A 24,879-nucleotide genomic window follows, 5' to 3' on the forward strand; every position below is an offset into this window, starting at 1 on the left:
TTTGAAACTGATATCCATTTTTTACAAAGAACATGTCTGAATCTAGATTCATTTTTCGAGAACCTGCCCAACTCTGATATAAAAGTTATTTTAAAAAAAGACAGAATTAGATAATAATTCTTGTTTTTAAATTTTGAATGTATAAGTGGATTTCAAAATACTCAAATTTTAGCAGCCCATTTGCATAGACCTGTTCATCTGATAAATCTCAGCAAAGCTAGCTCTCTTTTTATAATCTCATAATCACTAATTTTCAATGTTAAATCAAATGTAAATTATGAATTTTCTATATCTACTCTATTATTTATTTTAATTTTTTACCTTTTTACAGGAATAATTAGGGTGCTTCATAATTTTTGTAATCTCTAAAGTTTCATATAATCTTTTCCAAAAAACGTTCATATAATTTTTTTTATGATTAGGAATTTCTTTTAGAGTGTTGAAACATTTGGAGTAGGAAGGGGCAGGGGGATAATTTAAAATTTCGGAAGAGATAATGGGTGGTGAATTTTGGTATACGATATAAAAAGAATGGCTGCTATTTTATATGATAAAATAATTTTTAGAAATATTTGTTCAATTTAAAAAAGAAATTTAAGTTAATAAAAAAAATTTCATAATGAAATAAGGAACGCAAAAAGAAAATTGATCAATTCATGAATTATAATTTTATAAAATCCAAAAAATTATTTAATAAATTTTATAAATAATAAATATAAAAAATCTTAAAAAAAATAAAAATAATTGCACTTAATTAAGGATAATAAAGGTATTTTTTCGAATATAAGAAAATTGAATATTTTAAGGTTAGATTTTATCTATTTTTATTTATTTATTTTTTCTATTCTATTCATTTTTTTATTTTATATTTGTCTTCTCTAATGTTGTTAAATGGCCAATTTGGGTCGATTTTTAAAAAGGACCCAATTAAAATTTATGCCAAAATAATATTATGCAAGCCTGGAGATTTTGCCCATAGATGGCAGAAAGGTCTGAAACATCCTCTAAAAAATTTTATTTTTATTTACGATTTCGACTTTCAGGTTACAATTTATAGTTTTATTTTTAAAAAAGATAACATATTTTTCGCAAAAATATGTTAAAATTCTTTTTTTATAATAAAAGAATTATTATATTAGAACTCTTTTATAAAAATGAAAGAAATAAAAATCGATTGAAAGCATCCTCATCTAATCAATTATAATTTCCTAGCCTCTGTGCTAGTGTTGTTAAACGGCTCATTTTGAGCCGATTTTTTAAGAAGGCTAACTCAATATTTTAGCCAGAAAAAGATTGTTTAAGCCTCGAGATTTCTATAATATATGTCTGGACCTTTATTCTTCCTATGAGCAAATCCTTTAGGCTTGCGTAATATTTTTCTGGAAGAAATATTGAGTTAGCCGATTTTAAAAATCGGCTCAAAACGAGCCGTTTAACAACACTACTCTGTGCTAATATATTTGCCGATATAAAGTTATATTTTTCTTTTTACTTTTCTTTCCAGGTCTCTCCATCCTAACTTTTTTCTTCTGTCCTGAGAGCTGTATAATAGTCTATATTTGTTGAATCCCAAATGCCAGATTTTAAAGTCTCAAACTAATCTGTATCAGGGCATTAGATTATCATAAGGTATATTAATAATTATTCATTGCAATGGATATTTTTTTTTCATCACATATAATCTTTCTGATTTTATTAGGTGTTTAAGCGCCATACTATACTTACCTCAAATTCAAATCCGAAGGAAGTAAACATTTTGTAAACATTCTTATTCCTCAATAACAGATTTATAGCATTCAGGTTAAAACGCTATATAATATATAGGCTGCCAATTTTTTCCCTTATCTCTATGAACACGAAATTTTTTTTATTAAAGTCACTTGTAAAAAAACAATAATAATAAATATAAAAATTATATTTGTAAAAGGATAGGTGGTTATGATGAGAATAGAAGTAGAAATAAAATTGTTTAATAATGGCTGAGAAAAAATAAATCACAACCAATTTATTTCAACTTTATAACTTTGTATGGCTGATTATAATATTGTATATTTTCCTATGTATCGTAAATTTCAATATAATAATACAAATTTGTAAGACTCTCTAAAATTAAGATTTATATAAAATAAAAAAAAATGGTGGTTTTAATTATTATTTTTTTCACCATAATAAAAAAAATAGCAATTAAAATTTATTGATTTACAAATATTTTATTTTTTTAAAAATCTGTAAAATATCTCATAAAAAAGATTGATAATATACATAGGAGTAGCTAATAAGGTCTTTCGGAAATTTGCCTGCTTTCGTATATATCATTCTAAGTTACTCCCACATTCCTCTACCATCTTTCTCACAAAAATGTAAACAATATATAACAATATAAATTAATCTTAAAAAAATAAGCAAGATTTGATAATTTTTTTTAAAATAATGGATAAATAATTAATTTTTTAAAAAAAGTAAAAAACCAAAAATATATTTTTAAATGTGGAGCTAGAGTGTCTTCCAATAATATGTTTAAGTAAAATTCCACCTAAAAGTGCCCTCACCCTAGAAATCTTGCCTATGGTCCGTTTGAAAGACCAGGCAGGAAACTTTTAAAAAAATCAAAACTGGCCAAAGTGGGCAATTTGTGCATAAAGAATTTTCGGTCAGGCTGGGTCTGACAATTTTTACATAAAATATCAGGCACTAGCAAATCTATGATTTTTGTAAAATTTTAATGGGAAAGTCCGGCTTTAAATTTTGATATTTTTTGGTTTCAAGCTAATATTTTGATTAATAGTTGAAAATAAATTACAATATGCTTATTTCTTTGTATTTTAAGAGCTGTCTAAAACATTAAATCTATAAATTATATAGTGAATTCACAAAAAAATTAAACAATTTATTTATGATATAATGCAATTACAAATTCAAAATCAGTTATAAATAAAATTTATTTATAAAAAGGTTGTAGAAATAGATGCCATAGAGAAAAGTAGTTGGTTCGATTTGAGTCGATTTTTTAAAACGGCTAACTAAATATTTTAACCAGAAAAATATTATGCAAGCCTTAAGATTCTGTTCACATATGGCGCAAAGGCTTGGACATCTATTAGCGAAATTTCGAGATTTAGGTAATATTTTTCTAATAAAACATTGAGTCCGTTTTTGAAAATCGGCTCAAATCGTACCGTTTAACAACACTAGAAGATAGATATGAGAGCTTTAATCGACATTCGGTAATAAATTAGTTCTAAGATTATAAAAGTGGGTCGAAAAATTCGTAAAAAAATTAATGGTCCAGGGCGATGGGTTGGACAAATTTTTAAAAAAGTTATAATGTGTCTCGGGCCGTACAAATCAAAAAGATGTATAATGAGCAGGGCCTGTCAAAAAACTTCGGCCGAGCCGGACAACTTGTGCAAAAATTCTTAACGAGCTAAAACGGGCTGGGTTTTGCAGACTTCTAATCCTGGCTACGGCTAATGATATTACATAATAACTACAACTAAATAAATTTATATTTTTATATGATGAATTTTCACTTCATCCCTTCCTTCCTTCCTTCATTCCTTTCTTTCTTTCTTTCTTTCTTTCTTTCTTTCTTTCTTTCTTTCTTTCTTTCTTTCTTTCTTTCTTTCTTTCTTTCTTTCTTTCTTTCTTTCTTTCTTTCTTTCTTTCTTTCTTTCTTTCTTTCTTTCTTTCCTTCCTTCCTTCCTTCCTTCCTTCCTTCCTTCCTTCCTTCCTTCCTTCCTTCCTTCCTTCCTTCCTTCCTTCCTTCCTTCCTTCCTTCCTTCCTTCCTTCCTTCCTTCCTTCCTTCCTTCCTTCCTTCCTTCCTTCCTTCCTTCCTTCCTTCCTTCCTTCCTTCCTTCCTTCCTTCCTTCCTTCCTTCCTTCCTTCCTTCCTTCCTTCCTTCCTTCCTTCCTTCCTTCCTTCCTTCCTTCCTTCCTTCCTTCCTTCCTTCCTTCCTTCCTTCCTTCCTTCCTTCCTTCCTTCCTTCCTTCCTTCCTTCCTTCTTTCTTTCCTTCCTTCCTTCCTTCCTTCCTTCTTTCTTTCCTTCTTTCTTTCCTTCTTTCTTTCCTTCTTTCCTTCCCTCCCACTTATCTTCCTCAATTTAATAGAATCATTTGTATTATTATACTAAAATATCCTTATTTATATCGTTAAACATACTTTCTATATATTAAATGTTAATAAAATTTAATTTTAACAACATTAAACCATCTTCATCAATAATTTTACAAAATTTTATATATTTGTATAATCAAATAAGTATAGTATAGGTATAAAGAAAAATGAATTCAAGGGGGAGGGGGGGGTGCAGGTAAAAAAAATCGATAAAAGTCTGATTTTTCTATGATTTATAGATGGCAATTAAAATATTTTTTTATAAATAGCGAACAAAGATAAATAAATGAAATAATATATCATGCTATTATTATTATTCAATTATATTAATTGATTCTATATAATTAAAAGGGATAATTTTATTTTGTATGATATAATTTTAAGCAGTGCCAATGAGACTCTGAGCACTACCCTTTTGTGTCACGATAACAGTAGCGCGCTACTTTCTTTTAAGAAATAGCGTTAACAGCAGTTCATTATTTTTTTAAATTGATATAATAAATTGAATATTAGCTATAAATATAAATACGAAAGTTAATTTATAATTATATAAATTTCAAAAATATAATTTCGAGATAAAAATTTCTGATGCCCGGCCCATCGACCCGTTAAGAATTTTTGAACAAGTTGTCTGGCCAACCGCGAAATTTTTTACCAGGCACGCCCCGCTATAGTTTACAAAAAAATTAGCTCGTCCCAGCTCGACACGTTATAATTTTTTTAATTTACCCGGCCCGATTCGTAAAAACTTTACCCAAAGTCCATCCCGGTTAGTTAATTATTTTTCACGAGATTCCCGGCCATCATATTTTTAATGTCTCTATCTAAATTTTTCCCAATGTGAATCAAGGAAATTATATTTATTCTCCAACCGTTTTATAATAAATTATGTTTGATATCTGTGTATTTGGAATTGGAATATCATAAATAATTTTTTTTATTTTTTGTGAATATACTACATATTATTTAAAAATTTAGTATTTTAGTCAGAAAGATCTTAAAATACAATGAAATAAGCATATTGTAATTTATTTTCAAATAGTAAATCAAAATCAAAATATTAGCATGAAATTTAAATATATCAAATTATAATACCCGGGCTGGCTTATTGAAATACGAAAAATCAGAGATTTGCGAGGTACGCTGATATTTTATGTAGAAATTATTCGGTCCGGCCTTACCTGCAAATTTTTTATGCACAAATTGCCCGGTCGAGTAATATTTTTAGCCTGGCCTTATAAGTTTTTTAAAAAGAATCTAACCCGGTGCGTTTTTATCTTTCAAGCGGAACTAATAATAAGAGAGAATCGGTTCTTTATTAATAAATTATATTCAATAGCTATCATATATTTATTAAGAAGAAATGGTCTCTGAAACTTAACCTACAATAAATAAATTTCCTACTTTGACTTCAGAATCTCACTCAAATGTAAAAAAAATATTTTTTAAAAAATGGTTAAACTTCTACCATCAGGTTTAACAGAAAAAAGGTAATTTTAATTATCAGCTAATAAAAACAATACACAAGAAATTTCCATATGGCAGATTATATTATCCAAAAATGGAAAAATATAATTCAAGAATTAAATCTATCAAAAGTTTATTCTCTAGCTTAACCGATGCGATATGGAAGTTCAGCGTGAACCATTCCATAATCATAAAAAATTTTATGAGCCAGCACATACATTGTAATTATAATATAAAAAATTATTAAATTTTTCAAGAATAAACACATACTGGCTACAGTACTTTCCCGTAAAATTAACATGTTAATTATCTAAATTAGGTACACTCAGCCAAAAAAGTATTTTTCATCAATAAAATACAGCAAATTAAAATATGCCCAAATGTTCTGAACGCATCAGTTTTAAAAGAAACTTAATTGTTTATAATATATATCTCATATAAATTACCAAATTTATTTAAACGAAGAAATATTATGGACAAATGAGCACCTTACTAATAGTAAATTTAATGAAATATGGGAAGTACTTATATGGTAGTAAAAAAAATCAATTAAAGATGATTAAATATAAATCAAAGTATATAGAAAACGATAACTTCCATAAGAAAATTCCGACAGGCAGAAATCTTAGATCCTCTTATCACATATCTCGAGGTTTGGGCAATTATTTTTCGGCTAAATTCTTGATGTTATGTTTTCGATAACACTAATTATATATATATCAAGTAAAGTTATTACAATCTTAGAAAACATTTTTGAAATTCACCATATTTTACCAATCAATTAGACAATTGTATTTTACCAGCCAAATACTAATGCTGGTTATAATAAATAAGAATGTTTATATGATTCCTATTAATATTAATACTTTAAAAATGATTGCAGTTATATTAGCAAACCAAAAATATCATAAGAAATTTAACGAGTATTATAGATTTATTTTGCACAGTTTTTTTATTTTTATTTTTATTTTTATTTTTATTTTTATTTTTATTTTTATTTTTATTTTTATTTTTATTTTTATTTTTATTTTTATTTTTATTTTCAATTTTTTTCCTGCAGTTTTTTTTCAAATTTTTTAACTCCAAGTTTTTTCCCTCTCATTTTCCCCCCATTTCCAGTTTTTTCCGCAGCTTTGCCTTTTCGTTTTCATCAGTTTTTTTAGTCGAGTCTTTTTCCATAGGCTTTTTGGGATTCCTTGAATATTGATGCTAATTTTAGATATTTTCTTTTGCTAATAATTTTTATATATCTACTGTCTAGGAAACGACTTGAAGTACTAAACTAAATATATACTAGTTAAGCATTACATTTCGCACTAAGCTTTAGAGTTAGGGCTTTTAAAAATATGATAAACTTTATGTTTAGGGTAGTGAGTGCCTTAATAATATCAAATTTTAGAAAATATAACTCGATTTAAAATATAATGAGAATTAAGCTATTATACTTCTATCCTTATTAAATAAACCGGCAAGAATATATAATATCCATAAATAGCAAGATCATAAGATTCAAAAATACTTTGTATAAGGGGAAAAAGAAACCTTAAAGTATTTAGACGTTATTAATTATGAAGTCATCCGAGATTTAAGACTCATTCGTCTATAACTGGTTTCTGTTTATTGCAAAAAATTGATTGATAAATTAGTAAATACTAATCAGGATTACATATTGGCGCTCAGATATTTAGTGATTCTATATTTTTCGTTTCGGCGTGATGCTTATATTGGCATTTTTTTCGCATTCTGCCAATAATGCGTTTTCTTAAAACTATCAACCAAACGGGTTGAAGCATTAAAATGTACTAAATGCGAACTAATTATTGATAAAATTTTCATAGTTGATGCTCTCAGAAGTTTGGTTAACAAAACTGATTGAGAAATTAATAAAGTTGGGTACTAGATAATTAGCGCGAACATGATATTTAATTCTTCTGTATTTTTTATTCTGGCATGATGCCAATTTTTTCTTATTTTATAAATAACTTTTTTTTCGTATTTTGCCAATAACATTATTTCTTATTTTGTTAATAATATTTTTTTCTTTATACTATCAAAATCTATTAAACTAATTTAAATAATATATAATTAAACATTAAACATTAAACATTAAACATAGATAAAATTTAGAGAATAAATGCTTACAGTCACTTTTCTGTTTTAAGGTTAGCCAAAATTTTGTTAATTTCCTTCATTGAAGTGGATAGGATAGTAGTTTTGTTAAAAAGTCCGCCAATTAATATTTTAGATAAAATAATTTTATGTAAGCATCGAGATTTGGCAAATAGATGTTCAAGCATTTCTGTCAGTTACATAATGTTATTTTGATTATAATTAATCGGGCCACCTCTTAAAATCGATTCCAATCGGGTTTGTAACAATAGTGTATAGTATACTTATTAAAGCATTCATAGGAGTAATAAAGCTTGAAATATTGGCATAAATTTAGAATATGTGTTCCAATAGTTTGGCTGACTTTAATGGAAATGATATAAAGATGTTAGATATTTTTTTAAATCAATGTAACCACTAGAAAAAAAATAAAACTGATCAGAATTTTCCAATAGTGGAACACAAGCGAAGGCTGGACAAATAGAGTTTTTTGGCAAGGCCCTCCCTCTTCCGCAAAAATTATAACCTCTCCCCCTGGGATAAATCTTGGCTACCCGTACGCCACTAATTGGACACTTTCTTTAAGACCTGAATCATTTTATTTGGCGCAATCCGCCAATGGTTCAGTGACAGAATTTATTAAATTCAAGTTCGGCCCTTGGTCTGTTATTGCCCGTAGTCTGAGTTTTTTTAAAAGCTTATAGGAAAGAAATCTCAAAACTCTAAATATTTATTTGCTATTTTAATTTTATGCAATAAATTTAAATATATTTTATTCTATTTATCACAAAATATAATAAGAAAATGAATGTGAAATATTTAACATATCCTGAGTTTTCTAAAACTTCATATTTTAAATTCATTATAAATTTTGATTATAAATTAGGCAAAAAAGTGATATTCGCAAGTAATTACAAAAGTATTTTTAGAACTAAGGACCAAGCCCATATATTCTTGATCATGCTTCAGCTGGCCCGCGGGCTGACCTTAGGAAACTTTATACTTCCTTCTTAAAAATCCTGGTTACGCCACTGAGAATGTTACATTAATAAGTGCCGATATCTCTTTATATATTTGATAAGTGGGTAGCTATTGAGCTATTTAAATTATATTTTAGTTAAAATATTTCATTTATAAAAACTTAAAATAATCTGAGCAATAATTGAGCATTATAAAATATTCAAAAATATATAGAAATTATATAAATTTTCAGTTTATTATATATCGATATTCAGTTTTCAAAAATTCTTTTTGTAAATTTAAAAAAATATATAGAAATTTTTATAATTACTCCCCCCCCCCCTTTATATGTGTTTTTAAATATCGTTTTTTTTACATGTTATTTTAATATTTTTTTAAATATTAAGGCTATTTTTTGAAATTTATTAAAAGAACCTATAATTAAAAAAAATATTTAGAATTCCCATAAAAAATGAATAAATTTAGTTTTTAAAAATTAATTAAAATTACATTTTCTAATTAAATATTAACCCTACATTGTATATTTCTAACATTTCTATGCCTCTCAAACTCTTCGCCACCTACTAGAGTAGGCTAAAATTAAAAGAAAAATATTATACCAACATAGGAATTAAACTAGAAGTGGCCTGGTCGTTCTCAGAGTTATAGTATATTCAGGTTGACGTGCAGGAGGCCACTTGTTCGATTTCCAGTTTTTCTAAAACCAACTTATCTAAGTATTACAGTGATGATAAAAAGTTAAGAAAAAAATTGAAAACTCGGTCTAATATAACGATGTACACATCATATTTATTTTATACTCAATTCTTTGATCGAAGTAACTCAAGTTTTTTTTAAAAAAAAATAAGGGCTCAATAGCTCCTATCTACTTTTATATAATTTTAAAATAAAAAAAAGTTGAATTGCAATAGGATTCTATGGGGTCCAGTACTAATTAAAATTACCTTCAAATTTGTCGAAATTCCAGCCAGAGAATATGATTTTAAAAACCCTTGCCGGATTAATGTTATAAACCAGGGCCACATGAACAAAAATTACAAATTCTAAGCTGGTCTATAATTATTTTAAACCAGAACAGTACCCTAAAATGGAAAAAGGTTCTATTAAGTTATAACCAATTATAAGTAGCTGTTTAAGGAGGGAGGAAAGGAGTAACTATAAATTTTAAAACGTCAGATAAAGTCATCACTTCCGATGGTGAATTATTTATTCGTTTAGGGACTCTCCAAAAAAACGATAATTAAAATAAAAATTGTATCGATTACATAAAAAAAGGAAGAACCCTTAAATATATTATAGAAAAGTAATGGCAAATTATAGATATTAATTATTTTATTACATAAAATATATAAATATTTACATCATTAAACTACAAATTTAAAGATAACCTTTAATAAATAAAGTTAGATAATTTTTTCTAACTTTAAAATAGGCATAAATAATGTAACAATAAAATTAATAACTATTTTATTGCCATTTGTCATTTCTTAAAACTTCTTCTCTTTTTTAGGTAATCGATATGTTTTTATAAAAAATTTATCTTATTGGTGATTTGAGGACTTTAATGAGATTAATGAAATAACTATATCATTTTCAATGTTGTTAAAGAAGCTATTGACAGTCAGGATCGGCGCTATTTTTTCAGTAACAATCGGTAGAAAGGCAATTTAAAAATAAATAGCTACAATTCATTACTTATTATTTAATTAAAACTAAAATGATAACATTTAAAAATTAAATTTGTGAAATCTTATAACTTATTTTTCATTTATTCATTTTTTAAAACTAGTAATAAAAAACTAAAAAGGAATCCAATTAAAATATAGGGGAAACCGGGGAAGGTTATGACACTTTTCCTTCAAACCTGAATAAGTCTAAGAATATTAAACTAATTTGAATAAATAAAATATCTTCTCAATCCTCAAAGTATGCAATAAAAAAATTAATGAAATTGATTTATTTAAAAAGCATATTATGTATTTAAAAAGCATATTATGTTAAAAATTAATGCTTTAGATTGATAAATATTGATTGAAATTTAATTTCATTGGTTTTAATCAGAATGAAAATAAATACAATAATTAAGTGGACCAACCATCTTATAACCAACACCAACCATGCCCCAGCCCTCTAACTTTACAAATATAATTTAAAAACATATTGGCCCATGTTTTATGATTCTGAAAAGCTGTCAGATTAAAAAATAGGGCTTAAACTTTCCTAAAATTCATTTATTAAGATTTTAAAAGCTTTATTTATAAATCTAAACGATTAAGTTTACAATTGTATCCTAAAACACATTTTCCTCTTTATAAAATTAAAATACTAAATATTTTTCAAATCTTTATTTAGCCAATCATGTAATTTTCAGTCCTATTAAAAACATTAAATTATAATTTGCAACATTCCCCTGTACTCAATATGCCCCGGTCTTCCATATACCAATTTATAAGGTTGATGAGCTGTGTAGTTCATCATTGTTAGTCTTAAAACGCCCGAAGAAATGAGAATATCTCACGTTTTGATTTTTTGATGATATTTCCGACGAGAAATCATAATTATGATATAATTATAAATAATATTGATTATTTAACTAATTTTTTTAGATCAATAATATCTAATCCTATATTTAAAGAGTAAATATAATACCTCTATCTTATTCAGTTCTCCTATTGAGAGATTATTTAGTAGTGTTATTTAAATGGCCCGATTAAGATTATATCAAAAATATTATTACGTAAGCCTAGAGATAATGTCCATAATTTACCAAATCTCGAGGCTTACACAATATTATTTTGGCGAAATTTTAATCGGGCCGTTTTTAAAAATTGACCAAAATTGGGTTGCTTAACAGCGCTCCTATTTAGTTTCGCGATGGATGTTTATATGTATATTTATAATATTTTATTATAAAAATCTCGTATTTTGTGTTAAATTGATATATATAAAAAAATTTATTTAAAATTCTATTTAGAATGACTACAATATTTAATTTATGGGGAAAAAATATTTGTAGTTATATACAGCTACTTTTAAAAGGTAGCGTTAACAGCATTGATTATTTTTATATGAAATTTTTTAAAGAGGGTTTCTAAAATAGGTTAACTTAAATATGAATGAAAAAATATTAGTAATAGAGGGGGCTTTGTGTGATAGTTCTCATTTATTTTCAATTCAAAACAGGCGCGTTGGCAGGAATTTTATACGAATGGGGAGGGGAGGGGGGTATCTAAAAGTGAGTTGTTAAAAAATATTATGAAATAAACTGTTCTCTAAATAACATAAAATATAAATGTAATTTTAATCTTCTTTGCGTTTACACCAATTTTTCAATATGATGTTCTGTATTGGGGATTAAATCTCTATGTATACTATATTAAATAGAGTTAGTCCACGTAATATTTTTTATGACGTACTTCTGAGATATAAGTTTTTATTCCTGCTAATGAAATAAAATTCCTCTGATTTGTGCTTGAATAATTGGTATTGTTACCAAAGTATAAAGTAATTTTAATATATTAGGAAAAAATTCGAAATATATTTTAAAGTATGAAATGCTTTCATGGAGTTTCTTGGAGAATATTTTCTATGCCAAGGTTTAAATTCAAGAAATAAACCGAGTTATAAACAAAATAAAAACTATAACGTCTTTGAAAACATTAATTCTGAAACTTAAATATAGACTAAACCATTAAGCAGGGCTTAATTAATATATTTAAGTGCTATAATTCGTTTGTTAGATAGTTTAGTTAAAAAAATACATTATTGGCAAAATAATAAAAAATTGGCATTATGCAAGAATAATATAGAAGTACTAAAATCAATTATAAATAAATAAAATTGTTATTCTTGGATCTGTTTTACTTAAAATATATATAATTAATTATTTTATTTATTAAAATATATTATATCTAATCATAATATAGGCGACCATTGAGCTATAAAAAATCACGCAATTCGAAATAAGACTCAGAGTCAGAAATATAATAGTAAGCTTTTGAAATCCCTGACAACAGTAGCTACGATATTTTATTATTTATTAACGTATCGGGAGCACATAAGTAGTTAAATATAATTTATAGCATATTTGTAAAATATGCCGCCCTGTAAAAAGATGTATTTTTCAATCCCAAGCGCTAGGGTTGATCGATTGCTTAGTTAGACAAAACTAATATACTAATAATGAGTGATCGCTGATTTAAACTTTGAAATAGAAAAAGATCAAATGTCCATTCTATACAGGAAAGTAGTATCACGTTCAATGCATAGACTATTTGAGGGCAGGTCTTATTTAAATTATAGAATCTTTAGGAAGTGCCCTGTTATTCAAAAAAAAAGAGGAATGATTATCTTATAATGAAAATTGAATGGAAATAAATGTTTGTTTTTCAAAATTTCACGAATAATTTTTAATAATCCATCAAGTTTCGCTTTTTAAGGAAGGGTATTTTCTTCTTTGAATAAGAATGATCTCAATAACTTTAGATTATTCATTATTTTATAAATTTATTTTACAACTTTTTTTAAAATTTAATGTTAACAATATCTTTTTACAGAAGCATAATAGACATCCTTCGCAAACCCTCTTTGAGTGAGAGGTCCTAAACTAAATTTTTGAAGAAACAGGGGACACTTAAAGTTTTTATATTTAAATTAATTTAGTCACAATTAAATATGGAATAATATATGATATTAATAGAGTTGTTAAAGGATCTAGTAAAATAATGTATCTTATATATTTTTTTATAAAAGTAGCGGCATCTATATCTTGTTAAAATTTTAATTGTATCTATATCTATCTCTATATATTAAATAGATAAATTTTGATACCATTTTATTTTATTTTACTTTTTATATTATATTAAATTTTTTAAAATATAATCCTATTTTTTTAATTAAATTTTATTAAATATCTGTCTTGTTTATTTCTTTACAATTCAGCACAAGTTTTATTTTACATAATGGAAAGATAATATGGTAAAAGTATATATTAATAATTTAGGTGATTAATATTTGTTAAACGATAAAAAAGAAATAATCAACACAGCACCAGCAAATTTTTAATATGATTTGACTGATTCAAAGGTAGTGATTAGTCAATGGATTTTCAAAGTTTCCAAATAAACTCATATAAAAACACAAAAAAATAAAATAATGAATTTAAAAAAAGAAACCGTTTCATTGAGTTCAAATAAACTTGGAAATTTAGAGAGTTAATTCGGAAAACAACTATGATGGATTGCAAAATTTTAAAAGAGTATCAACGTTCCCTTTAGATCTATATTTTTTTTTACCTAAAATTCTCAAAAAATGTAGCCTAAAGGATATACCATTGGTAGAAATGAGTAGAAAGAAAATGAAAATCTGAAAGGTTGTGGTACTTTCTTTCGAACTTTAGACCATTCAGCTATTATAATTGGGTTAATTTTGTGGTTAGAGGTGAACTGAGAGACACAGATGAAATCCCAATAAGATGCATTCCTCTAAACCAATTGACATTTGTAAGGCTATCTGATCTTTTGTCATCAGAGAGGGAAGTGGAGCAGGTTCCATGAGGTTTGAGTGACAAGTGAATAACCCTTTAGAATACAAACAAGCTAGGACATGTCTGTCTTTAGAGTCGGACTCTTTCTTCACATTTACGATGTAGACATATGTCACAGCTTAATATATAACATATTGTTACCTCAAATCTCTATTTGATAGATAGAGACCAAGATTAGCACTAAGAATAGCTTCTGGATATTCATGGTTGGAGATTTCTACTGAATATTTCAGAATGGAATTGTCTTTCATAGAGGGATTAATACCTATCAATTTTTTAAACCGGCCAGAAGAGAATTAAGAAAGTCTTTTTGTGCAGTGGATTGTGGAAGAGATGAAATGCTTAAATTTTTCCTCCATAAATCACAGACAGTTTCAAATAGACTATCTCTATCTCTCACAAGCGTTTTAATAATCTCCTCAAATTAAAGACGGGAAGAAATTCTGACAAAGGCCAAATAGACAGGTAGAAAGTACAAGCCACTTTAAAAGTAAAATTTGTAAAAAATATAGGGAAAGAAAAAAATATTAAAAAATAGAAATATATATTGTCTTTAATGTGCTAGTTTATTGAAAAGTTCTTATTGCTAGGATGTGACAGGCATTTAAGTGAAAAGTGTTGTATTCACATATTTTTATATGTAAATGATTTCTTTTAACAGATGTATTAACTTCGAAAGAGCTGATTATTATTATTACACTGAAAAAAAGAAATTGTTAAAAAGATCACTTTTTATGATTATTGATTATTTTTATATTAAATTTATAAGAATAAAAATAAGAGAAAAAAAATATAGTTGAAAATTAATTATAGGGTATCGCCATCAGAGTGGATACTCTTAAATTGAAATAATATATTTGATATTTTTAAATATTTAAATTAAATTTCCATAATTATATCTGGAGAATTCATATTACAATGGAGCGTTGTTTCTTTTTAGTTGGATATGAAAGGTTAAAAGGTCATCCCAATTTTGTATATTTTGAAAATAATTGTTGGTATAGATTAAAAGTTTTATTAAGATGTTTTAAATGATTTCACTCTCTATGAAATCTTTTTTATGGTGGTGGCAATTGCTGGTAATAGTTGGGTTTGAAGATTTTGATGTGAATGATCTAGTTTATGTGACATAAAGCATTTTTTATTCCGCCCATCACTAAGTTTGTATAAGAGCCCTTTAGAAGTAAGTTTACTATTGAGCATGTGGGAAAATGGAATGTTTAATCAATGTAAAATAAGTATTAAAATTTTTATACACTATTTCAGTAGTCTGATAACATTCGCTCCCACTATCTAAGGAGACAATTGTGGACCCAAAAGAATATAAATAAGGATATAAATTTTAGCACCCATCAAATTTTAACTCATTATTCTAAAAATGAATGATGATTTTACATTTAAAGATCATCTAAATATTAAGGTTATTCATAAAGTATAGCATTACTTGTCATCCAGCGCACCAGTTGGGAGAGCATTATTATAAATGTATTTAAAAGGGTCTCAGTGATAAAAATTAAATGTTTAATAATAAAAGCCTACAATAATATTTTTATTTTATATTTGAATAAGATATCAAACTGAATAAATAATATTTTCAATTCTTTTAGCTTTAACAATAAATTTTCAATTATGGCATTATGCACACTTTTAAATACAATTTTAAAAAGTGATATTTTAATTGTGTCTTAAATGTATCTTGAATTGTATATTTTAGGTCAATCTGTATCTAGATACATTGATAACATGTCTGCTTGATTGTAATTAGATAACCCCTTAATTAATAAACAATAGATATATAGGCAAAATGTATTTGTTTTTGTTATTTTTGTTCGTTCATGAATTCTTAATCCGAAAGTAACACAAGGGATCTCCCCAGTGGCCCCTAACACTTTCTGAGGGATGGCAAAATACCCCCTGAAAAGTACCCCCCTCGAAAAAATAGTTAATTATTTTTTGACACCCATAATCAAAAAAATTTTTATTGCAACAATCTGTAAAACATAATATAAATAAAATGTAAAAAAATATATATACTTTAAAAAAATTTTTTTTAATTAATAATTTAGATAAATTAGGGGAAGAGAAAGCGAAAGAATTTATAATTTCATCAATATTTAATTGTTTAAATAAATTTTTTTCCATTGATAAAGTGGTTAAATTATTAAGAAATGGATCTTTCATGGTGCTACGAAATTTTGTTTTAATTTAATTTTACTCATGACCCTTTCGGCAGTACATGAGGTAGTAGGAATGGTTAATAAATATTTATATAAAATTGTTAAATTAGGGAAAGCAGAAAAATTTAAAAGTAATCCTAAGGTAAAATAAAAGAATAGTTTTTCCAGTCTGAATCATAAGTCTCAGAATTATCATCATCATCAGAAGAAGAAGCTAAATAATGTATTAGTATAAATATTTTAATTAAATAAATTCACAATTCTCAGAATCTACTTTAGATTCTTTAACCTCTAGGTCACGAGTAATATTTGCTCCCCTGTTTTATCCATCTTATAAATATTTCGAAACTTCAACATTTCTTCAAAAATTTGGCTTGAATTTAAATGATAAAATTCACATATATCCTCGATATCATCTTTAACAATTGACTTTTCCGCCATTCCCTTTGGTGTAAAAAATAATGTTTGATTTAAAAATTTCATAAATCAAGTGCAGCATAAAACACTGGTTTTAAAGCTAAAATAAAAATGATGAGAGTATATACCTCTCCTTTTTGGATCGGAATGTTTGAAGTCTAGAACTTTCAAATGAAAAGGTAGATTTCTCTCCTTCATAAAATTTTGTGCTTTTGAAAAAACATCCAAAAATTCAGTGTTATTATCAATTAGGATTAAAAAATAATAAAAGACAATAATTTAAATTATATTTCTCAAATTAATCAGGCAATCTTTTGCCAATTGAATTTGATTTATTGCAAACCATATATCCTTCGAAATGGTTTGCAATTTTGTACAAGCCAAGCTTGTTATTAGCAATATTTTATCTAAAACACAAAGTGATAAAATAAAATAAAATTTTTCTATTCTAAAGACTATAGCGCTAGCCATAGTGGAAGTGGCAGGATCTTCAGAATCCTTTAAATTTATCAAAGCTGCCCTCAAGGCATCATAAAGTAGAAAAAAATTTACAATTGCTTTGTATGATGATAGCCAGCCTCTATAAATATAAAAATTAACATTTTAACTCTAAACAAATAAGATAATATTAGTGAATGGTACTTTTAATGCGTAGAAATCGTTGCTATTTTGTCAGTACATTACTCTGACATGCTTTGGGCGCCTCATATCTTTTAACGCCATTAAAATATACAAAAATCTTATTTAATATTCCTAAAACATTTCTGAGTTCTTTAATTGATTGGCACAATGATTAAATTTACTCGATGACAATAGCACCTAATAAAAGCTGCCTTTGACGCCTCCGAGCTAATCAAAGTCTGCACTCCATTGATTCTTCCACTCATGTTTAGGGCACCATCATAGTTTTGCCCAACTAGGAATTCGAGGGGTAGATTCATGGAGCTAAGTTTGGATATTATATTATTTTTAATATCAAGATCAGTTGTATTTCCTGTACAATATATGTCTATCAGTCTTTCAACAGGGTTAGGCGTCTCACTATTTTCAATAAATCTTACTAACAAAGCTATTGCTTCTGATTTAGAATGCCATCAACTATGATAGAAAAGCACCTGTTAAATTCAATCTCCTTTTGAATTATTTTTATAATCATATTTTTTATGGTTTCAATAAGAATATTTATGTTATTATATGATGATAGATTTGAATATAATTTAAATTTTAATTCTTTATTTTTTATTCTCCCTTCTTCTTTCTTCATTTTGTTTTAAATACATTTTGACAACAGATTCGGAATCTTAGTTTATTAAGGCCCATCATATTGCTTTCTTGTTGCCTATTCCCCCAGAAGGCTTGGTTACGAGATATTAAATAACCTAGACACCGTATTATTATTCTTATAATAGAACGGTTATTGTCCACACATTCTTTCTGGGGTATTATAAATTGTTATATAGAAAAGCTACTATTACAAAGCTTTTCTTCATATCGTTAAAATTAAGCCCACCATGTCTTTTTCTAATGTGATCTGCCCATTTATCATCTCTTATATTATGAGATGGTAATTTTTAATTAAGCATTTGTATTTTTTTGGTTAATATTTTTGGGCATATTTTGAAATTGGAAAAATCATTTTATGACAAGAAATCTCGGATAACAACCTAATTTACTAAACATCGACCAAAATTTCCATCTATATACATATTAAATTAAATAATAAAGGGGGTGGGGGGTCTTATTATTATATTCATAAACTAGAGATCACTTGATTATGGATGGATGTCGCAAAACAAAAAAAAAATTAAATTAAAAAAAAAATAATTTTTAATATTAAAAAAAATATTTTAAAACATTTTAATAAAAAAATTTTTGAGGCAATTACTTCATTGTAAAAACTGAATATTTTTCTGCCGAGGATATTACATGCATTACTGAATTATCTTAACTAAATCTTGAGCCATCGTAACATTTTGAACAATTATTATTATTATTACCTTTTCAGAAATTATCATTAATGTCTAAGTTTTTAGCAGAATTTTGCAATTTAAACTTTTAATTTTTTTAAATTTAATATTTTTAATGTTATTTTAATATAGTTTTTTATATTATATTATTTTATAAATAGTTTTAATAAAAAAAATAAATTAATTTCAATAGGTCTCTCCCAGGGTCATCCCAAACTATTCTAAGTATCCTTTTTAATGATGCACAAATTTAATTTATTGATAATTATTTATATTTTGCATTTCTCCAACTTATTTTGGGTTTAGATTGTTAATTGAAATAAATATTTTGATATATCATTTAATTTATATTTTGGAACTAATATAACAAATTATAATTTTTTTCTAAACTAATCAACCAAAATTTTAATTTGTCTCTACTAAAAAAATTAGTGATCTCTTTTGTGAAGAAAATTTTTTTATAGGATCTAAAGGGGGTTATATTTATTTGGAAGGACAGTTACTAGGTTTAAATTTAAAAATCCGATATAATAGTAGGAAAACAAAAGAAAATTAACAATTATAGCTTATATTATACCTTAGAAAATACTGGAATCCTTCTAATCAAAGAATTTTTGCCCCTGGTAAAAGATGCAGAGCTGTTCCTATGAAGGTAGGTTGATGGAGGAATCGTATTTTTTAAATATGAATCGTCATTCTCCTTATATTTACTTTTATTAGTACTAGTTATAGTAGTGGTAATAGTTGTTTTTGATACTATTGTACTATTATTAATAATGTTTATATTTTCTTTACGTTCCTTTTTAGACATGAATTCTTCCAGGGGTGCAATATAGACTAGACATTGTCTGTTCTATATAATAATGTGGGATTCGAAATATTTTTCTTGAGATATCACTTGTGTAATTTATACAACCTTTATATCTAATGTTATAAAAATGACTTTTTTAAAACAAAATATTAAGGGGTCAGTTATTAAATTTAATTTGTTTAAAGTAATTTGGCTTTAAAGATAGTAATACAATAACTGGCAAAATAAATTGGTTATAGATCAACGACGACTTCAAATATATATTTGTGACATACTATAATATTTTAAGAATTAAATTTATTGATATTTTATTTGAAATATAAAAAGTAATATGTAAACCAAAATACTTGAATCCTTCATATATTCACCCAACTCAGTTTTTAAAATCTGGGAATAGATTTTCAAGTAGAATTAAGTTAATATTCCACAACTAATTGATGGTAAGTAATTTAATAATTGGAGGTAAGTAATTTAAATAAGATAAATATTATATCCTTCTCAAGAATCAAATGAAATGAAAATTGTTAGATAAGATATCTATCATTTGTTAATGTGAACTGGGTGTGGATAGCGAATGAGAATAGATTAGAGTATTTTTTTGATTCTGTTTTCCCTCTTTCAATAATCCAAACTTTGAATTTTTTGGGAATTTTGAATGCCTGAGATTTTTTACTGAAAATCTTCACTATTTTTTTTATGACGAAATTTTATTTATTTATTTTTATTAATAAACGAAACTTGTTAAATAAAAGTTTATAATATTATTATTATTAAAAAATCTTTTTATTACTAATTCATAAGGATAAAATGAATAGGAATTATCTAGCAACTAATTTTGTAATCTTTTATTTTATCTCTTTGTGATTTGTCGATAATTAAATAATATGATTGATTTTTTCACTTTCCTTTTTTTGTATTCAGAAAAAACAATTTACTAAAAAATTTAAAAAAATTATACAAAAATATGAATTTTTTTGTTTACAAAAATTGATATAAAATATAGTCTTTCTTTAGTTTAGATATTAAATAGGTTTAAAAAAATGAATCAGAATATTAAGAACCATGGCGAATGTTATTTAAAATTATATTACTGTTTATTTAAATTGCTTAAAACCTAGAGGCTGCTCACAAGTCTTATTGGACTAGTTCCTTCCTACTTTCTCCCCATCCCTTCTTTTCCTTACTCCCTGAAATGATATTACATAGAAGATAAGAAAATAATGATTTCAAACAAGAGAAATTAGGCAAATCCTGTTTTAATTCATTTTTTATTGCCAGAATAAATTTTTATTTTTACCAAACTTTCATATTAAAATAATATTGATTTTTTAAAAATATATATTAGGCTCTAGCTTCCTTCCTTCATTTAATTTTTTGTTAATATTTAAATGTAAAAAACACCCCTTTTTTAATTTTATTTATTTCGTTGAAGCAAAAAATTATAAAATAATAATTTTACCAAAAAATTAATTACTTTTTAAAAATAATTGTTATTAAATAATGTCATTAAATTATCATTATATAAATATTAAATAAATGTATAATATAATAGTTTATAGTGAACTCGACGTACTTTAGCGAGTCATCACTAAACGATATAATTTTTCAAAATTTGTAAAGTATTGCGACGTGTCAAAATATTTTATAGACGAAAGACGATAATTTTTCTGCTACATTTTGTTTACGGTATCGGTGACAAATTAAAAATTTTAATATAGTATAATCTTATCCCGCAAAAAAAATTCTAATTGAGCTAAACATTCGCTCAAGTATGCGGTTAAATAAAAAGAGCTTAACATTTTAGAACTTCCTAAGAGGTAAAGATGTCACTCACATAATCCTTATTCTTGACCTCAGTAGCGTAACAAGGGTTTTTGAGTTGGAAGTGTTCAGGCCCTGACCTCCAGTTTATGGAATTAGAATTTAAAATTTGCTTACATCCCTTGAGCTGTAAGTTAATATATTTAAAAAATTACTTTATCAATTACTTTATATCAGGTGATGAATCTTATTACATTATATATAATGATACTTTTTTTAAAGACATATAATTAATTAGTTTGGCAGAAGGCAAGGAGTTAAATATTACGAAGAAATTATAAGATTGCGCCATTTATAAATTGCGAAAATTATAAAATGCACTGGGTTAAATAAAATATAATTAATAATGTATTAAAACAAAAAGTATTACTATTATATCAAAAAATATTTTAATCAATAATATTAAAACTTAAATATTTTATAATTCTCTCTTTGAAAAATTATTTCAGAGATTTCTAACCAATCAAAAATTTGATAGTCAAATTTAGTAGTGAAAATGCTAATTTTTTTAATTGAAAGTAATATCTACCTACCGTAAACCTAAAATTACCTAATTTCATCATTTCACAATAATTTGTAAACTAGTATATTATTTCAAACGTGCATATCGATATATTTAAAGCAGATTAAATATATAGACACAAGAAAATTTATTTCAATAAAAAGGTCTGTTAAATTGCATTAATATTTATACAGATTTTTTCATCCTTCTGCATTTTTTCATTCTATTTGCACTCTTTTTTGACTTTATTAATTTCATTTCCTTCCTTTTCCTTTTCCGTATTTATTATATTTTTCGCTACACTTTTTTTTAAAGATGTTAAGAGGGTGGGATCATATGGTCAAGAAATATCTTTATTCCTAAAAATTTCCAATTATACAATATTTTTTGAAAAATTTTCTCTTAAGGTAAAAAATAATAAATATACACCCTCCCATTTTTTTTTACTTGGTGTAATATCATATAAAAACTTTTCGAATAAAAAAATTCTGTAAAAATAATAAATTAACAATAATATTAATCCTTAACTGAATTAGCAGTTTTTCAAAATTATTGTTGGAATTTATATCAAATTTTTACAAAAATGTTAGGACCATATTTTTATTGAAAAAATTTATTAATGTAAAAATAACTTTTATCAATATGTTTTTTTGAATAATTAGAAATAACCTTTTATAATATTTGCAGCTTAGAAGATGTTTTGTCTTATTTTACACAATTCCTTCCTTCCTTTCTTCCTTCCTTAAAATTAAAATTATTTTAACAAATAAATTTTAATCTATATAGAAGATTTTTATTATTATAAATGTAATGCACATATATGGATTCCTAAATTTAATGAAGCAAGTTAGTTAAATTTCGATATAAATAACTAACGCAATATATTGGTCAAGGTTAGAGTGTAGTTTAAAAAAAATAATTGTCGATAATTATTAAAATATAACATTCTAATATATTGTAATATCAAAATTAAAATCGATATTTTTTCTTTTTGCTTGCACTATATATAATATATTTATATACTTAAAATCAAGATGTGCGCAAAACCCGAGCTTTAATTCGAGCCCGGAAATCTGAACCCAGTTTAAATGGACATTTTTAAACTTAACCTATTTTCAGAATTAATGTGAGGGCCGAATTCTAAATTTTTTTAAAATATGTAGTTCATATTCAAGTGTAATAATATTTATGGTTTAGGTTGTTATTTACTAATTGCTAAACAGTGACTAAATTTTATTTACCTTTTTTAAAAATATGTATTAGCTCTATTCCATATTTTTTATTTTTCCAATCTTATCATTATTCTAACTCTTAGCTATCTGCTCGAGTAGTGGCAAACCGGGAATCTAACCATCGACATTCTATGCTCTTCTTGATATCATCCATATCTCTAAACTCTCTGACCCATAACTGTCATTAAAAAGCACAATTCTATTTTGTATATTATATATTTAACTTATCTGATGGGGAGTAATTTTCATTGAAAAGAGTTTTTATTTTCTAGTGTCAAGCTCCGCATATCATTATCAGCACGTTAAATTTTTTGCCTAGCCCGAAATTATAGAAAGATCATTTTTTTTACTAAAAGTTTGTCACAGCCCAAATTTTTCTAACCAATTTTCCAGCCACATATTTAAAATCTATATCTAATTTTTTTCCAATGTTAATTAAATCTCTTATATCTCTCCTCTGTTTCTATTTATCTCTATAACAATCGTTTTATATATTTTGTATTTGTTATTGGATCATATCATAAATAACTGGTTTAATTTCTTGTTTATTTTTTTTATAGATTTAGTATTCTAATTAGAATATTAGCTAGAAATTCAAAAATATATCAAATTTTAAGGCTCGGACTGTATTAAAATTTTGTTTACGAAAAATCAGAGATTTTGCCATACTCTGCCTGATTGATTTTTTATAAATAAATTGTCAAGCCCAGCTCAGTGTTTTTTATCTAATAGACCGGTCAAAATTTCTATGTACAACTTTCCCGGCCCTTTTTACTTTTGACCGGGTTGCTCAAGAAATAATTATTTTAGTCAATTGCTTATAAAGAAGAAATCTCAAACTCAAAATATTTTTTTTTCAATTTTAATGTTATGCATTAAATTTAAATATTCACAATAACTGATAATTAATGAATTTTTATTTTATTTATTAAACAATATTATAAGAAAATGGATAGTAAATCTCCATTCCTAATTTTTTTTAAAACTTATCTTATTTTTTAAATTTATTTTATATTTGTGATATTCACTCAGGAAAAAGAAAAGGAAGTAATATAATATTTTTTCGGGCCACAGGCAGAGCCGGGTAGACGGGTAGACTTGCATGACTTTAATTTACAATCATTAAAACCAAATGTTATCATGACTAGCTTTTAAAAATGTCGAAATCCTAAGTTCATATTTTTCTTAAATGCAATATATATTATGTAAAAATTCAAGCATCATTGTTTATACTTTAGGTAAAAGAGACAGTACCGGCTAACCATGGTATCATGGTATCCAACCCACTGCCTCTACTATTAAGATGTCTATCTAATCAGTTTTTAACATATTTTTATAATTATCTACCAAAAATCAATTTTATAGGGGATAACAATAGAGTTGTTAGGTTATTAGATATAATTAATTAATTGCTATATCATTGGAACTGAGAAAAATCTTCTTTCTGATTAAGCTAAGGGAAACACAAGAAGCTGTTTTAAAGGAATTTATTTAGACTCAAGAGTTGAAATTATACAATTTTTGATTTAGTGCCTCTTTTGACCTAGTCAGTATAAAATCATTTTCTATATCGCTTAATTTAAACCCAAGATTTCAAATCTCACTTATGTTCTAACCACACCTTTATCCAAAATTAAATTAGGGCTAAGACTAAAACTTTATCTATAGAAGCATTCAATCTACCACTTTACATTAAAACCAAAAATAAACTATAAAATGTTTTTTGGTTATTATTT

General features: G+C 25.8%; 1 protein-coding gene across 2 annotated transcripts in view; it reads right to left on the bottom strand.

Moving 5' to 3' along the window:
• LOC135925833 (uncharacterized) overlaps window positions 1-20,014 on the bottom strand; it is a 109,223-nt gene extending 89,209 nt beyond the window's left edge. Inside the window, exons 1-2 of one of the 2 annotated variants that reach the window (XM_065461352.1) lie at window positions 19,928-20,014; window positions 19,355-19,701 (exon numbers count right to left, since the gene is read on the bottom strand). In XM_065461352.1, coding sequence (XP_065317424.1) covers window positions 19,355-19,588 — 234 coding nt within the window. In that variant the 5' untranslated portion in view covers window positions 19,589-19,701; window positions 19,928-20,014. Of the gene's footprint in view, window positions 1-321; window positions 477-19,354; window positions 19,702-19,927 lie in introns of those variants that run through there. The other variant, XM_065461353.1, reaches the window with a different exon arrangement.
• Window positions 20,015-24,879: the final 4,865 nt, after the last annotated feature.

The sequence above is a fragment of the Gordionus sp. m RMFG-2023 genome, chromosome 3 (genome assembly GCF_954871325.1).
Source record: "Gordionus sp. m RMFG-2023 chromosome 3, tfGorSpeb1-WG-v2, whole genome shotgun sequence".
NCBI lineage: Eukaryota > Metazoa > Nematomorpha > Gordioida > Chordodea > Parachordodidae > Gordionus > Gordionus sp. m RMFG-2023.